At 48.5% G+C, this 18,157-nt stretch overlaps 1 protein-coding gene across 7 annotated transcripts; it reads right to left on the bottom strand.

The window, feature by feature from the left end:
- Positions 1–5,194: 5,194 nt before the first annotated feature.
- DDIAS (DNA damage induced apoptosis suppressor) lies at positions 5,195–18,131 on the bottom strand. Of its 7 annotated transcripts, none has more exons than XM_077341353.1 (5): positions 18,112–18,131; positions 14,577–14,705; positions 12,835–12,996; positions 10,571–10,688; positions 5,195–8,352 (listed from the first exon to the last, which is right to left on the bottom strand). In XM_077341353.1, the coding sequence occupies exons 2-5, from the start codon at positions 14,687–14,689 to the stop codon at positions 5,971–5,973; spliced, it is 2,775 nt and encodes a 924-aa protein (XP_077197468.1). In that variant the 5' UTR covers positions 14,690–14,705; positions 18,112–18,131; the 3' UTR covers positions 5,195–5,970. The 7 variants fall into 7 exon arrangements, with proteins under 7 accessions (XP_077197468.1, XP_077197463.1, XP_077197466.1 ...); XM_077341348.1 differs by lacking the exon at positions 18,112–18,131 and adding an exon at positions 17,787–17,901; XM_077341351.1 differs by lacking the exon at positions 18,112–18,131 and adding an exon at positions 17,791–17,829.
- Positions 18,132–18,157: the final 26 nt, after the last annotated feature.

Genomic DNA, 18,157 nt, shown 5'->3' with positions numbered 1-18,157 from the left:
CTGACTCCAAGGATAATCAGAGAAAGAAATTTTACTTACAAAAATAGAAGCACAACTTAGACACATGTAGGTACACTTGAACAGATGAACTTCAAAAAGGTTAACTTACTACAGCTCTGAGCCCAGGTGAGAAAGATAAGAACAGAGGTCCTATATAAGATGAAACAAAAGGCAAAGAAGCTCAGCATTTAGCTGATGAGAGGAGGATGGAGACAACTGCCAAGGATACCCCAGTGAAAGGATTCTTTTAACCTTTTCCCCCCCAGATCCTCTTGTACGCAGTTACAATATCCAGTGAGTCTGTCCCAGCTACTTCTTTCTCACACCACCTGTTCTTCGCTAACATGCTAAAGCAGCTCTCTGCCTAAAGGCAAAGTTGGGGCCCTCCCACTAGCAGGAACAAAAGCCGGGGGCGGGGTTAGAAGTTCCACAGAATGGGAAGAAGCAGACTATCCAAGAAACAGACAAAAATGGAGCGTTTATAGTTTTAATATGGTTTGAGTTGTGATTGTATATGGAATACAGCTTGTAAACTGCCCCAAGCCTGCTTGCGGGGAGGGGCGGTCTAGAAAAACAACCAACCAATAAATAAATAAAAATAACTGGACACCAACAAACATCCTACAAAGGTTGTGGCTTCCCCCACTGAAGCCCAAGCAAACGGCATTCCAACATCCACAAGCCTTTGCGTATGGTGGTTCCATACCAGCTTCTGACTACTTGTGAGAGTCCCAACTCCCAATAAGCCGACTTTGTTGAAGAAAATCTCTTTACTGAAGATATAAGGATGCCAACATCTTTGGATCCTTGCTGAGACTGACTTCCCAGAAACCATTGCTCTGTCTTAACCTCCAACCCCCTGGCTCTCCCCTGCCTTCCCATTTAGGCACAGAACTCCAGATGCCAACCCCCCGCCCCACCAGGCCAGAAAGACACAACTGGTATCTCCGGGCCCCCAGCATTGGGGAGAGAGAGAACGCCTTCCCACAAAGCCAAGCTGGAATACCTGGTGCAAGCTACACTGCCCTAAACCACCTACAATTCACACCTAGGGTAATCAATTATACAGACAGCAAAAGAGAGAGAAAACAAATGGCAAAAGCAGGAATGCATGGTTATGGCACTACCCTCTCCTTCCTCATTACTCCTACTATCCCCCCCCCCCCAATTATCACTCTAGTGACCATCAGGACACGTTTTACTTGAGCAACATGGATAGGCAGAGGAGACAGATCAACTAACGTAGGACAGCGGTAGTCAACCTGTGGTCCTCCAGATGTTCATGGACTACATTTGCTGGCAGGGGCTCAGGGGGATGAACATCTGGAGGACCACAGGTTGACTACCCCTGACGTAGGACATGGGAGATGTCGCTTCCAGGATCGGCTCTTGGTTTCCAAAATATAAAACCGAACAAAGTCAAGGGTCGGCCCATGGGGAAGGCCGACCCGCGACCCACTTTTGGAGCCCTGGTGGACCCACTTTTGGCTTCTGGCCCCACAGCTTGGGAAACTCAGTCTTGAGCAATATGGCCGATGGTGAATACCCCGCTTAGGGAAGGAGCTGGAATTGAAAACCTTCCTCCTCTCGTCGTCTCTGGCGCAATCAAAGCAAAATTAATAGCACACACACTTTTTTTTTTTTTACAGGGACACAAAAACCTGCTGAGCAAACATTTGGGCAGCCAGAACCCCTTCAGGGGACCCTGCTGCACGGCAAAGAGGAGGAAAGGCCCTGCACGCTATCAAAGCACCCCTTTGTTATCCAGCTCATCAGAGGGTTCAATCAGCAGCGTATTGTTCCATGCTGTGGGTCCCCCTCCCCCTTCGTGGCAGAGCCATGTTCCAGATGTTGCTTTTCATTTCCCACAGCTGCACAATAAGGCCTGGAACACCCTCCTTTGATAGAGCTGAGCATCTACGGTCCCTCCTTGGTGTCTGAGCAGAAGATGTATTTCTTCCCCCTCTTACCCTTTTCAAAGGTGAGGCGAGGGGTTTGGAGGGGAGCTCCTCATCTGCAGTCCCAAGTTCTCGGGGAGATCTAAGAACCTGCGTACTCGACAAGCATCTGACGGGGTGTGTTTTGTCTCCCAGGACGAGGTTTTGACAATAATATTTGTGTTTGTAGCCGTCCCCGGGCACCCGGAGAGCTGGCTGGCAGGGATTGCTGTGATCGTGTCTTGTTCTTCTGAAGCACAACGGCTGCAGGAGGTGCCACCAGCTGTCGCTTGGATCTTCTGACAGCCCAAGTCACAGAGATCTCTTACAAAGGTTGGGCAGGATCACACAGGCAGAGACATTTTGAAGGAGAGCTGGTTCTTTATACCCCACTTTTAGCTACTCGAAGGAGCCCCAAAGCGACTTACAAACACAGAATCACAGAGTTGGAAGGGGCCATACAGGCCATCTAGTCCAACCCCCTGCTCAATGCAGGATCAGCCCAAAGCATCCTAAAGCATCCAAGAAAAGTGTGCATCCAACCTTTGCTTGAAGACTGCTTGGATCTTTCCCTTCCCCTGTGAGGTAGGTGAGGCCGAGAGCACTGAAAGAATAGGCATAAGAGAACTGTGGTTGGCCCAAGGCCACCCGGCTGGCTGTGTGTGGAGGAATCAAACTCAGCTCTCCAGATTAGAGGCTGCCACTACACCAGGCTGGGTCTTACCTTGCATGGGCCTGTATAATTTCTGAAGCAAGGATGTCATGCCAGCATTCATCTGTAGGACTGTGGGTATTGTCAGGGCAACGTACTAGCAACCCTCACAAACCTATACTGAAAAGTCCAACAAGAACAGATTTTGTGTGTTCTGTGAGGATGTATGTATGTAAGAAAGTTCTCTGATGGATCTGACTCGTGCTCCAGTCCAGAATGCCTCCATGCTCGCACTAGCATCCGTTAGTGCCTCTGGCCATGGAAGTTCACTTTAGTCACCATAGCCTGTCGTCACGGACGGACCTGTGGAGAATCTCACCCTCTTTGGAAACAACTGACCTTAGAGGTCATGACTGCAGCCACTGGCAGTGAATCCCACCCTTTAAATGACTCGTTGAGTAAAGGAGTACTTCCTTTTGCCCATTCTTATTGTCCCAACACCTTTGTCGGGTGCAGAGGCATTTTATAAAGCATTAGTATATCAGGCCTCCCACTGAAGCAATCTCATCTCTGAACTGAAAAGTCTCATATTTCTTGTATGTGGTGTAGCAGCAAAGAGCGGCGGCCTCTAATCTGGAGAGGTGTGTTTGATTCCCCACTCCTCCTCCACATGCAGCCAGCTGGCCCTGGGTCGCTTATGGTCCTCTCAGAGCTCTCTCAGCCCCACCTGCCACAAAAAGGTGCCTGTTGTGGGGAGAGGAAGGTAAGGCGATTGTGAGCTACTCTGGGTAGAATCATAGAGTTGGAAGGGAGCTCCAGGCTGGTCCAACCCTTGTACAATGCAAGAACTCACAACTACCTGCCTGCCCACAGCGACCCCAGTTTCATGACCAAGTGATGCCCCCCCCCCACCCAAGATAACCAGAATCCAGCCTGGCAGGGAAAGAAATTCACTTACCACCCCACAGTGGCGATCAGCAATTCCCTGGGCATGCAAGAAAGGGCCACAAGAGATGAAAACAGGGTACAAAACAACCGCTTCTTCTGTTTTAAGAATTGTGTCCCCATCATGTAGACACCTAGGCCATCCTCTTCTAGCACATAATGGGGCACGTGGGGACCTGTTGTTTTTGAGAGGCTTGACCCCAACACGCCCAACTTGCTGTTCAGCCTGAACGCATGAAGTAGCTGTATGTGGAGTCAGGCTGTTGGTTCACCCAGATAAGTATTGCCTGCTCAGACCAGTAGCAGTTCTCCTGGGGCTCAGGCAGAGATCTTTTGTGTCTCCTGCCACCTCATTCCTTTCAGCTGGGGATGGAACCTGGGATTTTTTGCACGCCAAACGGATGTTCTGCCGACAAGCCTAGTGCAGTTTCAGGTTCAGCTCTAATTAAAATAGGAACACACCTGCCTCTGGCCTGCAAAATTAATACTCTTATAACTTCAAAACAGAACAGAAAAGCCTCGGGGTAAAGCTCTGATTAGTGCCTGTCAATTAAGAAAGCTCAAAGCCTCTCACTTAAAGTGCAGGCATTGTCCATCCACCCAAGACCAGCCTAAAGCAGTGGCTCCCAAATGTTTTCGGGCAGCCGCCCCCTTGGCTCCCAGGCCACATCCTTAGTGCCCCCCCATACAAACATACACCTCTTTCTGGTGTTAGATCCCTTGCAAATTCAAAACATACTATATTGCCTGCACTTCGTTTTTGATTGTTGTGCAGTGGTCATATTTTAGTCTGTATATTATATGTGTGTGTATGTATGTGTGTATATATATGTTTGAGAGACCCATCTCCAGTTACAAGGACTAGGCAAGTAGGTGATGGGAAAGACCTTAGATCCTAGAGAACCACTGCCATGCTACAATACTGAACTTGATGGGGAGAGGTGCCTGTTGTGCCTCTGCTTGACATGCAGAAGGTCCCAGGTTTAATCCCCAGGCAGGTGATGGGAAAGAAATCCGCCTGAGATGGGAAAGAAATCCGCTATAAGAACATTCCCCTTACACTGAGACAATGTTTTTGTGGGAGTGGCGAAATTGATACAAGAGAGCCTATATTGTTCCACTGCCCTGCTTATGCAGACATTTGTAGCAACTTGATTGAACCAATCCTTAAAAAGTTGCCAGAACATCATGATGTAGATCAAGCAAAGAGGCTGCTAAGTGATGAGTCCCCCCATGTGACAACTCAGCTGGCTAAGTTTTGTGCCGCCACCATAAAAATCCGATGCTCTAAAGTAGCATAATTTTAAGCTCTATTTTATGATCTGTTTTAAATTGTATTATATTAAATGACCATATTCTTTTGGTCTTTTATGTATTAACTTCATATAACTTCAACGACTGTAATAAAGTTTAAATGAACGAATGAAATCTGCCTGAGACCCTGGAGACACACAAATAGGGGCCATGGCACGGTGGAAGAGCCTCTGCTTGGCATGCAGAAAGTCCCGGGTTCAATCCCCAGCATCTCCAGTTAAAAAGGACCAGGCAAGAGGTGATGGGAAAGACCCTGGAGAGCCTGAGACCCTGGAGAGCTGATGCCCACCTGAGTGGACAATACTGAGCTTGATGAACCAGGGGGTCTGATTCCGTATGAGGCAGCTTCATTCATTCATTTATTTATTTTTAGATTTATATACCACCACTCCACAGCAGGTCTCGCTGAGGTTTACAAAGTTTACAGAGGTTTACAAAATAAAATATTAAAAACACAATAAAACCCCATAATTTACCCAATTAACAGTAAAACAGTACAACAATATAACATCGTGGATGTTCATGCTCTGATCTATTCTGAAGATAGGGGACAGATACCTGAGCCACACTGGGAGGGTGGTATAGAAATGTAATAAACAATAATAAATCATTAAAAATACGACACGTGAAAGTGTTTGTAAATTAGCGGCTGTACAAGGTGGGCCCAAGGTGAAATCTGGTTAGCATAACGATTTGGGAACAGGGCAACGGGTCACTCAAGCGGTTCTGGGGCTGAGGATGTGGCCCAGTGAGATCAAAATCATGGCTGTTGATAACGCTCACGTGTGAAGGAAATGTTTTTATTTCTTTTGGGTTTTTTGCTTAGAAAATCCATCTTTGTCATACTCTGTGACAATTGGGGATGGCGTCACTCCTGGTTGCTTGAACCACACCCTGACCAAGGCTTTACAAGTAAATGGACTTCCTTGCTTAAAAATGCTGCGAGGAATGTGAACAATATAACAGGTGAGCCGATGTGGAGGGCAAGGGAGAGAGACGTGTTGTCGTTTGCAAAGTACTCCCTTCCCATCATGGAACTGCTTTGGGCCTACCAAAAGTGGCTCCGACTGGGCCTGACAAGGGCACGCTTCAGAAGGAAACGGAGGTTTGAGGTAGGGGATTTCATAAAGCGGCTTCCGTGGGGAGGAGCTGGCTGTTGTCTCCAAACAGTTCGAGAGACCAGTTCACTGGGCCAGGTGTGGAGCGAGGCGTGGAAGACAGGTTCGGCCTGCCGCCGCCCGAGAAGGGGCACAATCCGGGGGATGCCACTGCTACCTGCAAAGGGTCGGCCGCATTTCCACTCACCTCTGGGGGCTGCTGGTTTTGAGGCGAGAACTCTGTTCTCGTCAACCCAATGGTACCTCTTGGAATCTCCCATCTCGTTCCGCTTCCAGAAGCAGGAATCTTCTCCGTGGTGCCCCAGCTCGTCCTTGACCTAAACCGGTTTTGATTCTGGATAAGAAGTGGCTGCCTGTGTTTTTTCTCAGATGGAGGAATCCATTCTGCCCCACCGTTTTCAGACAGCACCTGTGTTGGGCTTCCGTTGATGCAGAAATCCCGAGTCCTTGAAGCATTCCTAGCGGTGGAGCTCCCGCCGCTTGTCCTTCTGGACTGCAGGAACTGGCTGACGAGCTGCTTTATGAATGGGCCTCTGAAGGTGGGCCTGGGCCTCTTCCCTTTGGCATCGAGAGGGAGTCTTGCCTGCTGGCAGGGCTGCACGCGAGGAGTGGACTGGGAAGAAGGCACAAAGTCCCGGCTGCTTGCAGGGTTGCATTCCAGCTCAAGTGCCGAGCAGGCCACCGGGGTGCTTGCTTTTGGGTCAGAAGCAGCAAACAAATCGAGTAAGGATAACCCATTCTGAGAAGTATTCCAGCTGGCCTCCAATTCCCTTGGCTGGCACCCAAGGGCTGGGAGCTTAGCAGTCAATACACTTCCCTGTGCTGAGAACGTCCCCATGATAATTTCCGCCCCTGCCGTGCTAACGTCAAAGAGATCGGCTGAAGCGTTGTAGCAGCCCTGGGGGCAAGGGGAAGAGTCTTGTAGCAAACTGCTGATCTCACCTCCTTTGCAGTGATTGCCATGTACCTCTGGGAGTGGCTGACCTTCGCGGGCTTTCTCAGATTCTTGGCCTGCTGCTTGCTTCGGCTCACAGCAAGAACTTCCTTCTGTTTTCCAGCCAGCTACGTCGTTCTCACACTCACGATTTAACTGAGTGGGGCTTCTGAGGCAGTGCCTGGCAGCCTTTAAAGAGGAAGGGGCCGGGTGACTCCCCTGACCATCGCTGTCTCGGTTGACTCTTTCCTTGGACGACAGGCGACTGACCTTTAAGTGGGAAGGCTTGATTCCAGGTGGAGAAAGCTGAAGCAAGAGGACCTGACGGTGGTCGGACAGATGTTCCCATCTGTCCTTTCTGCGAGCAGACAAAGGTCTGAAAGAGGCCGCCTGGGGATGTTCTTTGCCACTTAGGGACCGCTGGTCAGACTGGTGACAAGACAGCATTGGTTCTCTGGACGCATCAGCCTTCTCAGCTACCTCCTGCGGCTTCTCATGCGCTGGGCCAGTGGTGGAGGTAGCATCTAGCTGAGGGGGCGACTGGTTGACGAGTCCATGGATTTCACCAGCTCCTTTGCTCAGGAAGCATTCCCAAGCTCTCGTTTCTGCCGGTGACACCATCGGGTCGCCGTTCTCCATTCTGGCAATGAATTCATCGAGGCTCTCCGAAGAGGGCAGTTCCTCCCAGCCCCGCTGATCACCTCGCGAGCTTTGACCGTCTCTAGAATGGCCGGCACACGAGACGAACGGATCGAATGAATAACCTTGCCAAGGGCTCTGTGATTTTTCCTCGCCACGACTCGGTGGGATGCTAATTGTGCCGGGACAGTCTTTCCTCCCTACTTCCAATGCATTCGGCAATGCTCTGTCATCGTCTCTTCCTGAGGAATGGCTCTGTGTGTCCTTTGTTACAAAAATGCTGTTATGCCAAGTAGGACACAAGCCAAATTCATCATTGTCCTGTACGTTCCTGTTGCTTGCAGTCAGGTTCGCGTCCTGGGAGTTGTTGATAGACTGGCTGTGGTGTGGCAGAGGAACAGGACTGTCGTCCCCTTTCTGATCATCGCAGGCGGATCTACTCAACTCCAAAGTTTCAGGATCTGCAGCCGTTCCCCCAGAAATGGATGAGGAAGTCAGTCCAAATGACTGGGGCCAGAGGCTTGAAAGACAATGTGTATGAGTGGAGGGAACCGCGTCCCGGTCCCCAGAGTCAGGCAGGCCGCTAAGCTCACTGCTTGGCAGATCGAGTGCTGCAAAGAGGCTTTCAGGAGACCCTCCGTGACTGCCTTTGGGACTAGCAGAGCATCGGTGGTCACGGAGGTAACGGAAAACGGTGCAGCCCACAAGCCCGGGATTAGGGGTGAACATCTGACAGGCCGTGAGAGCTTTCGGGCAGTGGCCGACGCGAGAGTTGTCCTGTAAGTGGCCGGTGCCATTTTGCTTTTCAGAATCCTGCAAGAAGACAAATCGTATTCCCTCAGATACCAACCAGGCACATGAGAAAATTTTCTATCCTGCGCCTTAAATTTTGAATGCACACGATTCATGTGGCTTATACAGGACTGATGACTTTGGGTCAACGTGATCAGTGAATACTGAATCAGCTTCATTCCTGACACTATTTCATTTGTTGTTGTTGAAAGAATGGGAAGAGCGGGCGGAAAGGTTTACATCGTCGATGAGGGCAGCTGGCCTGTAGAAGCAGCTGGCCATGGTTTCCCTGCAAACCCTGCCCCTCCTAACGCCCCTGTTTTATGTCTATTCGCCTTTATGTTTTATGTTTATTCGTGTTTATTCATTAACAAGATTTCATGCTTATTCGTTAACAAGATTTTTACCCTGGTTTCTGCCTTCATAGGGGACACCAAAGGGGCTAGTAAATTACAAAGCTCATCTTAAAAGCAATTGAAACTAACATCATTAAATACATCGTTCAAAGCAGACCCTGTAGTAAATACAAAAGATGTTAAAAGTCAGTTGAAACAGGAAGGGAGGAGGGATCCTGGAAAGTGTGGGCTGCACAACTCCAGACGGAGAGTCTAGGTGACAAGAAGCTTTAGGATGCTTAGAAGCTTTAGGATGCTTAGGGCTGATCCTGCGTTGAGCAGGCGGTTGGACTAGATGGCCTGTATGGCCCCTTCCAACTCTATGATTCCATGATTCTAAGCCTTGTTTCTGCCCAGCATGGAGATTTTGTGCATTCAGGTAAAGATTCTTTGAGCTCTCATGCAGTCCAAAGGTGGGCAGGCCACTTTTGCGATAACCCAGCCCTAGATCACACGCCCTAGAACTGAGGCCTAAGAAACAAGAATCCCGGAGAAGAGAATCGTTTTCCCCAGAGGCAGCCTCATTCTCTTCGGCGGGACCAACCCGGCTCATTAGAATTCCTCCCATGCAGGGTGTCTGGAGGCAGATGCTCAAATTCCCCGGATATCTTTCAGCACTGGCAACAGAGTGCAGCTGGGAGGACGTAAAATCTATCCGCTCCCGATCAACAATGGGCTGAAAGTGAAAAATAAAAATCGACGGCCTAGAGAAGGGCTTTTATTTTATTGCAGCGAATGTGAGTTTTGTGCCTCCCCTGGGGACTGGGGCTTTTTAATTGGATGGGCGGGGAAAAGAGAGAAAACTGCCTGAAGGGACCTGATGTCGGTGGCACAAAATGATTTTGGGCTGCTGAAACTGGAGGCTGTGTGGCTCTCCCCGGGGAATGTCAAAAGGTCACAAAAAAAATTGACATTTTGGACCTGGAGAAATTAAAACCACGTTCCCACCAGCTGCCTGCCTCGTCCTTCTTTCAATCAATGGTTCCTGAATTGTGTTTTCTTAAGCACTAGCAATCTTCCACCACTGATCATCCCCACCAGCGAGAGGGGCAGACTGGCAACCAGCATGTAAGTAGCATCGCCAAGCTGTGGGATGTTCTACAGGGGTAGTCAACCTGTGGTCCTCCAGATGTCCATGGACTACATTTCCCATGAACCCCTGCCAGCAGATGCTGGCAGGGAAATGTAGTCCATGGACATCTGGAGGACCACAGGTTGACTACCCCTACTCTAGGATTCAGCCCAAACTCTATAATCTACCAGCAAGTTTGGGTTGAATCCTAGAGTGTCTCGTGACACAGTGACATCACTTCTGGCTACGCCTCAACTTTGGCACCTGCATTCTCCTTTCAGTTCCCCCTCCCTCCCAGGTCTAAACTACGAAAAGAGTTTTTATAACCTGCTTTTCACTGCCTGAAGGAGTTTCAAAGTGGCTGCCAATCACTTTCCCTTTTTCCCCCCAGAACGGACACCCTGTGAGGTAGGTGAGGCAGAGAGAGCTCCGAGAGAACAGCTGAAAGGCTAAGAAACCTTCCTCCAACTGGTTAGGAACATGGATTATGTGTGTGTGTGTGTGAAATGCTAGGCACAGCTCGAGACCCAATTGGGGTCCTACACAATAACACACAAGACAAGATCATCCAACAAGGCTGATATTGCACAATCTTTCCAATCACGCAGGACTCCTCATCGAGTTGACCCTGCAACAAGGGCGGGGAGTTCTGTGGAGCCTGGAAACCTGCCGAACCCATGAACAACAGCTGGGCCCAACTACAGGACATTATTTTATCCTGGGGTTGAGCTCTGCAAGCACAGGGACTGTTGAGACAAGAGGGAAAAGTTACCTTCACTCCAAAGATAAATTTCTTCCCAATAAAACAGGTTTCAACGGCCTGAACGACCACGCTTGGTGATGCTTCCCTGGCTGCTTCTCCCGTGTCCGGGTTTGAGTCCTCAATGTACCTTTCAAAACAAAAAGATGTTACTGAACACCAGCTGATAAAGACAAAGCTCTTTAGTGCAGACTCCTAATGAAGTTCGGGCACAAATGTTTCAACTCACTGTTCATTATGCGCTGGGATGAGCACGAAAGGAACATTAGCGAATGAACGTGAGCTCCAACACCTGGAATGTTATTTCCCATCTGAATACATTTTACAGATGAAAGTGTGGCTTGCAGTTTCCAGAAAAGCACAACCCTTCGTCCCCCCCCCCCCCATGGTATCTGGCTTCTTAACAATGCAAAAATTGCAAAAACAATCCTTTGCACTTCAACCCTCTACATTTATTATTTTTTTTAAAGCACAGCACTTGTGAATCGTTAAAAGGTGCTAATCGGTGCTAAGGAGGCCACTAAAATCATTATTGCAATTAATCCCTGTCACCGTATAACTAAAATTTTGCACACCGCACATAATGGTGGGAGGCGACCTATATTGTGCCGTGCCTTCAAATTCCCCGATGCTCATTGGCTGAGCCCAGAACATTCTCATGACTCATGGAACAAAGCTGTTGACAACAAACGTTTGCAGTCCGGATTGTGTGAGAAAGGACAATTGTCACCCTGGCTGGGATTAAGCACGACAAAAATGCCCTCTGCAGTCCAAGTTCTGAAAGCAGCTTTGAATGCATAGGGTTTCCAGGTCACAAGTAGATCACATGTAATTGAGGGATGGGGGAAGTTAAAATTCCAGGGAAAAAACCCAGAGAGCTGCTACCAGTTAAGAACATATAAAATAGACATACAACTGTGTACAACTGAGTATAATAAACAACTGAATTAAATTCCAAAGATGTTGTATCTTTGTTTCTTCTTAGATGTATTTTGATAGAAAATCCCCAAAATTCAAATATAAATGTGCCAATCAAATATACCTTCATCAGTAAATCCTTTTACTATAAGAAGTGTTGTTTTTATAACCCGCTTTTAACTGTCCAAAGGAGCCTCAAAGCGGCTTACAATTCCCTTCCCTTCCTCTATCCATAACAGACACCCTGTGAGGTGGGTGGGGCTGAGGGAGCTCTGAAAGAACTGCTCTGTGAGAACAGCTTGAAGAGGACTGTGACTAGCCCAAGGACATCCAGCTGGCTGCATGTGGAAAACTAGGGAATCAAACCCAGCTCACCAAATTAGAAGTCACTGCTCTTAACCACGCTGGTCGATATTGGTATAATTTTAGTACAGAAATTTCATTAATGCCCCGGGCAGTATGGGCATTATAAAAATCTAACAAAATAAAAAAAATAATAACACTTAACGTGTGAGAAACAAATCTGTTGGGCTCTCCAATTTTTCACATTGACAATTTAACAGATTCCTGGAGGAGAGGTCTATCTGTGGCTCCCAGCATGGCTCTTCTTATGATCTTTGAAGACCTTGGCCTCCGTGCCCTATTGTTGCCCTTTCAAAGGAACTTGTAGGCCACTATGTGAGACAGGACGCTGGACTAGATGGTTCACTGGACTCTTCTTATATTCTTATGTCTCCAGATTTCACATACCACTAATAAAAAAATTCTTTGGCTGCAACCTATGCTCCGAGCCAGCGTGGGGTAGTGATTAAGTTTGGCAGCCTCTAATCTGGAGAACTGGGTTTTGATTCCTCACGCCTCCTCCAAATGCAGCCAGCTGGGTGACCTTGGGCCAGTCACAGTTCTCTCCGAGCCCCCTCAGCCTCACCAATCTCACAGAGTGTCTGTTGTGGGGAGCAGAACGGAAGGTGATTGTAAGCCTTGTCGAGACTCCTCCTGATTGTGAAAAGAGGGCTACAAAAAACAAGATCTTCACCAAATAGGGAGGTCGGAGTTCAGGTTTGTTTCTCACTGTCACCCACTGAATCCCACATTTGAACCCAGGTCTCCTACAGGTAGTAGCCCAGCAGAATTGCAGCTTAGAATATACCGGCCTGGTAAAAGGGCCACAATATATAATATATATATATATTATAGCAGCACACATTTAATTGCCCTTATTAACACATACCAGCTTGGTAACCAGGCAGCTAGCTGAACAACAAATGCTTTAGAGATATAATTAAATTGCACACAGACTGGAACGCGTTGGGGGGAGGCGGCTCGATCAGGATGACAGAAGCATCACATTCTTTTACCTCTGCAGGCTCCTTGCCGTGGCTCCAAAGAACGCTTCCAAGCAGCTGCCAAACACAGTCACCGGAAACACCCCGTGAGCATCGGCAACTTCGAGGGAGAGCCGATACCTGTAGTTTGCTTCTCTGGCCTCGCCCGAGCAGCCACATTTCTGGCAGCTGTACCTGGTGGAAGACAGAAAAATATGTCTGTGAGCCCTGTGAGGACGTACATTGCTAGAGTTTGCTTTCCTTATGAAAGCATCCGTCAGCTTTAAAGGTAAAGGTAAAGGTATCTCCTGTGCAAGCACCGAGTCATGTCTGACCCTTGGGGTGACACCCTCCAGTGTTTTCATGGCAGACTCAATACGGGGTGGTTTGCCAGTGCCTTCCTCAGTCATGACCGTTTACCCCCTAGCAGCAAGCTGGGTACTCATTTTACCGACCTCGGAAGGATGGAAGGCTGAGTCAACCTTGAGCCGGCTGCTGGGATCGAACTCCCAACCTCATGGGCAAAGCTTTCAGGCAGCTGCCTTACCACTCTGCGCCACAAGAGGCTCTTCCCGTCAGCTTTATAGGAAAGCAAATGAAAGGAAGGATCTCTTTGTGTCGAATATGGACACGGGAGAGCTGAATTCAAATCTCAGTGCAACTTTCGATTCCTAGGGCGAAAACGGATGGGGCACAGGAGACCCAGGAGTCAAATCCAGGGTTAGGGTGTGATTTAGAAGAGGAAGGTTTGATTTGATTTGCACTCTGCTAATGCTCAGAGGTTAACCTAGAATGGTGGGGGCTGTAGTAAAGCATCAGTTTGCCATGCATGCAGAAGGTCCCAGGTTCGATCCCTGGGATCTTCAGTTATTTACTTATTGTATGGCTAAATTACACACAGGAACCAAGCTGATACACTGAGTAGGCAGACTGACTGGGCAATCCTCCTAACTAATAATATCTAAATTTTCAATCTGTTCAAGCGCAGCTGGGGAGAGTTCAAAGTGCTCCATCACATCTCCCAGGAAAGCACAACACTCACAACTCCTGTGGCTGGGTAGGTACAGCAGTCTGCAATGCTTTCTCAAGTACAGCGTATCCTGGCAACATTTCTTCCTGGAAACCCAGAGCTATTTACATTTTGAGATTCCATAAAAATGCCACATAGTACTGTTTTATACGCTAACTAAAGTTACAAATGATGCACTTTATGTTGATCAGTAGCATTTAGTTTTGACAGAAAAGTATTGCATCTATTCCCCTCCAAAAAAGCAGAAGAGTTTGTTTTATACCCTGCTTTTCACTACTCTAAGTAGTCTTACAATCTCCTTCCCTTCCTCTCCTCACAAAAGACACCCTGCAAGGTACGTGGGGCTGAGAGAGCTCTAAGAAAACAGCTCTCTGCAAAGACAGCTTTAAGAGAACTGTAGCTGACCCACGGTCACCCAACTGGCTGAACACGGACAAGTGGGGAACCAAACCTGGTACTCCAGATGAGTCCTCTGTTCTTAACCACTACACAACATTGAATCTCAACGACAAAAAGATTACAGGCCTCCAACATGTCTTGAAATTTTACATCTCTAGTGGCAGCCAACTGGATGTGGTGACGGCAGAGGACTGCCCACAGTCTCCTGAAAGCTGGATCTGCTGTGCAATGGGTCCCATTCTGATGCTGACACCTACCTAACAAATTGTTGGGAGTAGCCCATCACTTCTGGCCCATTTCAGTGAGAATGTCTTGAGTCATTAGCAATACTGTAGGTTGGACTTACCTCTCCAAATCTAGGCGCAACCTGGAAAAGCAGTTTTGGCACGACGGATACACAAAGTTGGAGTTCTGGACGGAAATCACAGAGGCAGTAAGGAAGCGTCTCCTGCCATTCATGTGCTGTCAGAGTCAGCTATAAAAGAAAACGGGCGAAATGTCATGTTGTTACTGGTTCCGCAGAGCACATGCTTCTTAACACAGGAATAGTCCAGGGATTTCCACGGCCATGTTATGCAACACAGCAGACCGAATTCTGTTGCTTCGCCACTGCTTATGCGTAAATCCATCACGTCTGAAGGGCGAACAAGTAGCTACAGACTTCTTTGAGCACACTCTTGGCCAACTGCTTGTATTACCATGTGATTACCAGGGTCCCCCGTTTAAATATTTATTGCAAGGCTAAGTTACAAATGTCTGTTATCCATCTTGAGAAAAGGACTTCTCTGTTCAACAAGAAATCAAATACTAATGAGTAGTTTGAAAAGCAGACAAGGGTCTAAATCAGGACCTGGCAAACTGCATGTTGTGACAGGACTACTAAGGTGCAAAGAAATAAAGAGTTGAACAGCCTTGCAGGCTTGGACTATGCCCCTCACCAAAGAGGCTGCCTGTGGTTTCTCTGCTTGATTTACTGTTCTGCCCATTCAATCAACCACTGTCTGACTCTGCCTAGCAACCCTGAATTTCCTTGGTGGTTTCCTGTCCAAGGACTAACCAGGGCCAATCTGGCTTAGCTGGTGAGGTCAGGCTAGCCTGGTTTGAAGATCTGAGAAGCACGTTCATTCATTTTGCTTTCCTAAGAGCTCTGGAAAGGCTAGGGCCCTTGCTCCCATGCTTCAGTGTTTATTGCCCTCTAGTGGACTAACTCTGACTCACAAAAATTTAAACAGAACAAAGTTTGAGTCCACTGGCACCTTTAAGCCTAGAGTCCAGTAGCACCTTTAAGACCAACAAAGACAACAAAGACCAATGTAGCACCTTTAAGACTAACAAAGTTTAATTCTAGGTATAAGCTTTTGTGCACACGCACATTTCTTCAAATACATTACTGCTTCAGACCAACGTCACTACTCACCTGGAATCATTAAATGTGATGTTACTCTTTAACATGTTATAATGCAGTGTGCATGACTGAACAGAATATAAACGGGGTCCTGCAGAAGGAGATATATACTGAGCATAGATAGGATAGGAACGTCCTGATCTTTTCCAGTATCCTCATTGGTTCAACAAGGAGACTTTCTGGGTTTTTTAGTATACTTTCTCCCTGCTTGCCTCCAGAACAGCAGTTAAACAGAATGCATGACTTCAGATAACAGTTAGTCTGGTCTCTCCTCTTTCTTTCTATATAAAGATGTTTCTTTTCTTAATAAAACTATTTTGTTCTTTTAGGCATCCTGGTGCTGTGCCCTCTTTGCATATTCAAACTCTGCCAACATAAGGAACCACAACACTCTTGATTTTTTGCTATTTAAGCACATAAAAAGAAGGCAGTGCAGGCCGATTCCTCAAATTCTGAATTGTATATGGGCAGAGGTTGTATATGCCTTGGAATTACCCTCCTGCCCCCCCCCGCCCCCCCAAAAAACCCTCAATGACCATTTATGCACTGGAGGTTGCATGCCAGGCTGCAGGCTGGAGTTTTAGTCGTGGCAGGTTGGCCCACCTCTTCCTGCATCCACGCCGGTGAGCATTTTGCCCGGTGCTCCTCATCTGCCACAGATTTTTGCTCCTGCATGGGAGCTGGAGCAGTGAAGTTCCCAGTGCATAAACGGTCAATCTGAAGCTAGAGGATTACAGTTGATGGAAACCCTGGGTTCAAACATTGGCTGGAGCCCAATTAACCAAAAGTGCACACAAGAAAGGAATCAGAATCATAGAGTTGGAAGGGACCTCCAAACTAATCTAGTCCAACCCCATATACCCCATATAAAATAGTTGTATGGTGTCTTCAGACCTTTGTGCCAGGTGGCCATCAGCCGTTTCCTTAATGTTATGCTTAATTCTGTACTTGCTATGTGATACTTTAAGGATCTGGGGGGAGGAATCTAGAATCTGAAATCTTCAGGGCAGAATGAGGACTATCAAATGACTCGTTACACAGCAAGTGACTGAACTGTGGAAGGTGCTGCCACAGGATACAGTGATAGCCCCAGGAAGTAGCAGCTTCGTTCAGTGGCTATTAGCCACAGTGGGAACCTCGACATTTAGAGACTGACAGGAGATGCTGGAGATCAAACCTAGGGCTACCTAAGCTGGGGTGGCCAAACTGTGACTCTCCAGATGTCCATGGACTACAATTACCATGAGTCCCTCCTAGCCCTAAGTAGATACTTTTCCACTGAGCCACATCACCCCAACAAAAGATGGGATCCACAGCTTGGAGGTATCAGGGGAAGGCCTTGGCTTCTCTGCCCTGTTCTTGACTGTCCTGATTGGCCCCTGTGTGAGAAAGCATGCTGAACTAGATGGACCACTGTGCTGATGCAGCAGGGTTCTTCTGTGGTTCTCAGTGGAAGGCGAAAGCATCCCTGCCTTGTTGTTGGAAGAGTTATTTAATCAACAGTGTGATAGGCCTGCAGAATTCTTGAACATCTCTACCTGGTGAAAATATACCCTACCTTTCCTCAAAGGAACACAAGGCAGTATACCATACGTGCCCTTCTGACATTGTTCTCACATCAACCCAGTGAGGGAGGACCGGTGGTGGAAGGTGAGCAGAGGGTACTCAAAAATTCGCTCCTCCTGAACATTATCCTCACAACAACCCAGAGAGGCAGGCTTGGGCTGAGACAGTCACCCAGCAGTCTTCATGACTGTGTGGCCATCTGCGCCCAGGCCTTGGACCAAACACTAACCACTCCACCACAGTGCCTCACTATACTTAACAGGCGCAAAGCCATAAAACAAGGGAGAAATCCAGGTAGCACTTAGGCTGCCAACTTCCAGGTGGAGCCTGGAGATCTCCTGCTTGAACTCCCAAAATCCTCCCCTTCCCCAACCCCCACCCCTCCCCTCGGTCTACCCTCAAATCTCCCAACTCTGTTTAGCCCCTAATGGCAGAATTTTCCCTTTCTTTCCACGGGGGGGGGGAGGGAAAGCCACACCTGTTGGATTTCTACCTGTCAAGAAGCTTCTACAGAGACAGGAGGCCTCAGGCAGGGCCTGGCAAGGGGGGGGGGAGAGCGCGGCGGAGTGACCCAGCCAAACTTACCCACCCCCTGACATCCTCAAGGCAGCCCCCGCCTCACCCCCCAAGAGGAAGTGACGACACCAGGCTCGCTCTCGCGCGCCTGACAGGGGAAAAGAGCACAGACGTCTTTCCCGCCTCGAACGAAGCGGCCAATCGCCGCTCGAGCCTCCCCGTTCCTTCCCGCCCCCTCCCCGTCCCGGAGCCAATCGAAGTCGTCGCTGCCTCTTCTCAACCGCCGCCCAAGCCCGACGCCTCCGTTCGCCCCCCGCTCCAACCGCCGGCCTGTCAACCCCAAACTGACCGCCAATCCCCGCAGAGCATGGCCCGAGTCCCGCCCCCTCCTCACCTTTCGGGGCGCCTCCGGCGGCGGGGGGCGGAGTCAGACTGCCCCG

Source organism: Paroedura picta, chromosome 6 (assembly GCF_049243985.1).
Source record: "Paroedura picta isolate Pp20150507F chromosome 6, Ppicta_v3.0, whole genome shotgun sequence".
In the NCBI taxonomy this organism is placed as follows: Eukaryota; Metazoa; Chordata; class Lepidosauria; order Squamata; family Gekkonidae; genus Paroedura; species Paroedura picta.
Note: the sequence above shows the minus strand (reverse complement) of the source record. Positions and strands in the feature narration are given on the sequence as shown.

Bases quoted from the DNA above. Each gene is read 5' to 3' on its own strand.
- DDIAS (XM_077341353.1), bottom strand. From the start codon at position 14,689: ATGAATGGCAGGAGACGCTTCCTTACTGCCTCTGTGATTTCCGTCCAG. The intron at 10,689-12,834 runs GTAAAAGAATGT...TTGTTTTGAAAG, and splicing joins ACGGCAAGGAGCCTGCAGAG to GTACATTGAGGACTCAAACC. The intron at 8,353-10,570 runs GTAACTTTTCCC...GTCTTCTTGCAG, and splicing joins AATTTATCTTTGGAGTGAAG to GATTCTGAAAAGCAAAATGG.